At 38.4% G+C, this 4,425-nt stretch overlaps 1 protein-coding gene across 1 annotated transcript; it reads right to left on the bottom strand.

Annotated features, from left to right (window-relative positions):
* Positions 1-600: 600 nt before the first annotated feature.
* Positions 601-4,378, bottom strand: LOC113335346 (E3 ubiquitin-protein ligase RGLG4-like; the record flags this gene model as incomplete). The annotated part of the gene is made up of 8 exons (XM_026581424.1): positions 601-983; positions 1,079-1,260; positions 1,619-1,733; positions 1,823-1,899; positions 3,455-3,552; positions 3,641-3,754; positions 3,843-3,941; positions 4,047-4,378. Coding segments are annotated over 7 exons (997 nt in total), but the record flags the coding sequence as incomplete, so codon positions are not given.
* Between the last annotated feature and the right edge of the window lie 47 nt (positions 4,379-4,425).

The raw sequence follows: 4,425 nt of genomic DNA, 5'->3' as shown, positions 1-4,425 counted from the left end.
ACGGTTGCGGATTAGGGGTCATCCGCAACCGAACCGTCAAAGTTGCGGATTTGCAAAATTAAACCGTGACCGGCCCAATCACCCGCGGATTTAACCTTTGCGGATCCGCGGATTGTACGGGCCGGTTGCGGATTAACCGCGGATTTGACCTAGTTTTGATTGTACTTGTTGGGCCTAAATTCAGTTAGTGTCTTAACTTAGTTTTGATTGTATTCAGTTAGTTAACTTAGTTTTGATTTTATTTGTTGGGCCTAAATTCAATTAGTGTTTTAAGGACTTTACTTCTTTCTCTTTGGGCCTAAATTCATTTAGTTAACTAAGTGATCAAAGAACTTCACTTCTTTCTCTTTGGGCCTAGGTTCATACTCAGGTAAGAAACTTTGCTTCTTTCTACGGTTGCGGTAATCCGCGGTTTTCAAATGACAACCGCAACCGCATCCGCACCGCATGCGGATTTGAGAATCCCACCCGTGTCCGGCCCATACGTCTTACGGTTTGGGTGAAATCCGCAATTTTGCGGACGGATACGGGTTAAATCCGCGGTTCCGGTTTTTATGCTCACCCCTAGTTTTAGGCACATCAAATTTGGTTTTCAACTGGTTCTCATAAGAATTTTCCTTGCCATCTAATTCATCTACACAACAAACATTCAGCTAAGATTACATTCACATGCGGCTGTACTGTGCAACTCAGTGTAACAGTAATACAGGAAACATTAAGACTTGAGAGGCACCCACAGAGAGATACAGAAAAATTAGACCCACTTGAAACACAAAGTACGCCATAGCAGTTACTAGCTAATTTTAAAAGTTCGAAAGAGGAATTGGATCTCCTCTATATACAAAAATACATGAGCAGGGAATATATCTATATATATATATAGGAACTGTGGAGTCGCACCCCTTGAAACGCGAAAATAGGAGATGCAGACCATCTTCATTCCACCTAACATCGCCTAACAGTACGCTGAAAACTGGCATTACCTGATTATCCATATTAAAAATCAGTTTAGAGCAGAAATGATGTAATCAAAGGAACAAATGAAAAAGAAAATAACTAGAGAACAGATTGTACATACCGGCAGGGGGTGGGGGGAGATCAGCCAACAAAACCTGCATATTTGGTAGTAACGTTCTCCTTAACTTTGTTGTTCCTGTTGCTGTGCTGATTTGAACGCAACTTCTCAGTAGCTGCAAGACCAAACTCAATCTCTTTTCTCTGCTCAGGCACCGTTGCCATTAGCTTCCGGAAGTCTACATACTGAGCAGGAAAATAAAATCTCAATTGCAATCAATTAAATCGGTTAAAATTCACATTATATCTTCAGTTTCTTCAAGGGTTCCAAGGAAAGTATAAGCAGTATCTGACATTGCTCGCATCAACGCTATAGTAGTATACATTCTTTTTGTTTGACAGGATGGGGTACATTTATAAGCTTTACGGAAGAGAGTACATTTCAACAAGATCCTGCAGAACTGGTTGGAGAAATAATAGGGGAGATACCCAGCATTCTCTAGCAAGCTTATTAATTCTAACATGCTTAGCAAGACAGTCTGCAGCAGCATTTCACTGTCTACTTATGGTAATCAAACGAAAAATAACCCTGCTGCATATATACCTGAACATATTTAAGCTTATGGCTCCAAAAATTAGAACTCTTATCCTCCAAACCCCTCATCACTTCCCCGCTGTTCTCTCCAACTCCAACTATAATAATTGACAATCCGTACTTGCTGCATAAAAAACCTAATAAGATAGGGCTTGACTAAGAGAAAAAAGAGAAGAAAGCAATGAAGATTACAGGTGGAGAACAGAATATTACCGTGCTTGTGCAATCGCAAGTAAGGTATCTTCCTCCTGAACACTTGGCTTCTGAAGGTCATCATAATTACTCCTCACCTGCAGCCACCACTGAACCATAAAACCACATGTCCAAGTGGAAAATCTAACTATTATTTATGTTGGAATATCATAATTTGTAATTGGGAAATTAAGTAACAGAATAGTCAGCGAACTAGAGTTTGTCAAAGTCAATGTGAACAAAATCAAACTAGAACTAGGTTAGTCAGTTCCAAATAGTGTGAACTAGATTACTAGTCAGAGAAGAAAGTCTAGAGAAAACTAAAGTGTGAACTAGGTAGTTTAGTCTACCAAGTAATACTATAGATTACTTGGAGTGCAAACAGATGTTTATATGCTTGGAGTCCAAGGGAAGTATACTTGGAAGCCAAGGGTCTATAGCCTATAAAAGGCAGATGAATATCCATTGTAATTGTGTGAGCAAGAAATAACACTAATAACTTGTTTACAAAGAACTACTCTTGCTCCACCACTACTATCCACAGTTGTTCAATCAATCTATATATCATAGTTACAAAAATCTTCAATTTATTTGATGATGAGTGGGAATATGTATGGTGAATGGAATGCCTTGAAGGCACCTCAGTATCCCTTTGTATCCAAGACACTCAAGCCATAGCTTATGCTGGATCGTTAGAATCAGACCAAAGTTAGTCAGTTTCCTAATTAGAAAGATATTTAGACTATCCTATCTCAATAATGTTTTAACAAGCTAAAATGGAAAGCGCAGCCTTCAGATTTTTTCTGTCATAAATATATCTCTGCCAACCAATTGTCTGAAGGTTAATCCCTATTACGGAAATATGGAGTCCGCGTGTCTCTTTTAAGTTTGTTCTTTTAGTTGGTTTTCTTCCTTCGGAATAAGTCATAGTGGAAAACACAAGAAAAAGTGTAACACATCTCACACATTTACTTTTTTTTTTCAAAAGTCTGATGCGATTTCATACATAATATCTCGTCACACCTGATTGCTCAACTCGAATTGAAGCCCCTTCTCCAGAATCAGTTACCCAATTCATGACATAATGGCGCTATCCAATGCAGTGTACTAAACAATATGGAACGGGAAAAAACACTCGAGCTTTCCGGCAAAGACTCAAGGACCATAATTTTGGAAATAAATGCTTTGATTCACTTTTGGTCAGCCACAGGACATCGTAAAGGTTCATTCCTTCTTCTTTTTGTTTCTAATTCGTCAGCTATCTTCTTATGAATCTACCACTAGGTCTTAACTTAATGCCCTATCTTTTCTCTTTGTGAAAGTAGTTGTTTTCGTTTTTTATATCAACTAACCTACCCTGCATCTTTCTCTACTACTTATTGCGTTCTGGCATTATTGTATATGATTTTAACCTAAATTCTAACATAACACTAATTTAAAACCCAGGGGTGTGTATATGTGGAACCAACTACACCTGTGTGGCAGTACTAAATCGTCTCCAGACTTGGAGACATTACTGAAAGACCTAGTGCCAGTCACTGTACACAAAGATTACAAGCTAATGGATCCTGGACGTGAACTGAAAATCCACTGTTCTGTGAACGAAATGAAAATCCAAAGGCAAGACTATTTTGATGGAAGACAAAAACTCACTGGTCCACGGGCAAATATTATCAGAACATGGGGCTGGCTGGGTGCTCCGCTAGCAATATGAGTAGCCTTTCCAATGATTGGACCAAACGATCTTTTTTCTGCCAAAAGAAAAATGGAAAACATAAACCAACAGGAAAATGACCAAAAAAATCGATAAATTTGCTGGAATGTAACTTGAAAGACGACCTGCAGGATATGATTTGCAATCTGCAACTTCGTACCCCTCAAATGCCTCTTTATATCCAGTAAACGATCTATCATCAGTGAAGAGGCAGGTGACACCGTGGTCAAGCGACAATGCTGTAAAACAATAACTGAAAATCAATATCCGTAAGAGAACTGAGAAGAAGACCATAATCATCAACCAAAACAAAACGTCTATACCAACCATCTCCAAATGTAAAGCAGGATATGGATTTGTCACCCGCAACAGGAGGTAGAACTTGTTCCAAAATAGCTATCGCCTTTTGAATTTCCACCAAGTAATCTGCATTAATAAGTACCATATAAGCTATCATCGAATGAGTTTGCAGCAAAAGTCCATAAGGTATGAGTTTTCAGACTCCAAGAGCCATATAGCAACATGGCTTACCTGTGTCTTCTGTTCTGCTTGTACAGTCAAAACCAAAAATGACACGAAATGTGCGACCTTCTGCTGAAAAGCTTTCATAAACCTGGGATAAAAGGGGAAACAGATGCACAAATTCAACAAAACAAACAAGCCAATAACTAAAAACCCAATTACATATACAACAGCCGGAAATCAAAAAATGGAACCATGATAAGTACGAACCAAACCTATCAAAGAAGAAAGCACGGGAACTAATATAAAGATATCCTAATTTGCTAGGATTAGTCGAATAGATAGTCAAGTATGAGAGCAGGGAAGCAAATTGATTAAACCCTAACCCAAAAACAAAAACCCTACATAAATAGACTAACAATAAGTTAACAAATCAAAAAAAAAAAAT

Source organism: Papaver somniferum, unplaced genomic scaffold, assembly GCF_003573695.1.
Source record: "Papaver somniferum cultivar HN1 unplaced genomic scaffold, ASM357369v1 unplaced-scaffold_13901, whole genome shotgun sequence".
Classification (NCBI taxonomy): Eukaryota; Viridiplantae; Streptophyta; class Magnoliopsida; order Ranunculales; family Papaveraceae; genus Papaver; species Papaver somniferum.
The sequence above is the reverse complement of the archived record's forward strand: the minus strand, read 5'-3'. Positions and strand labels throughout refer to the sequence as shown.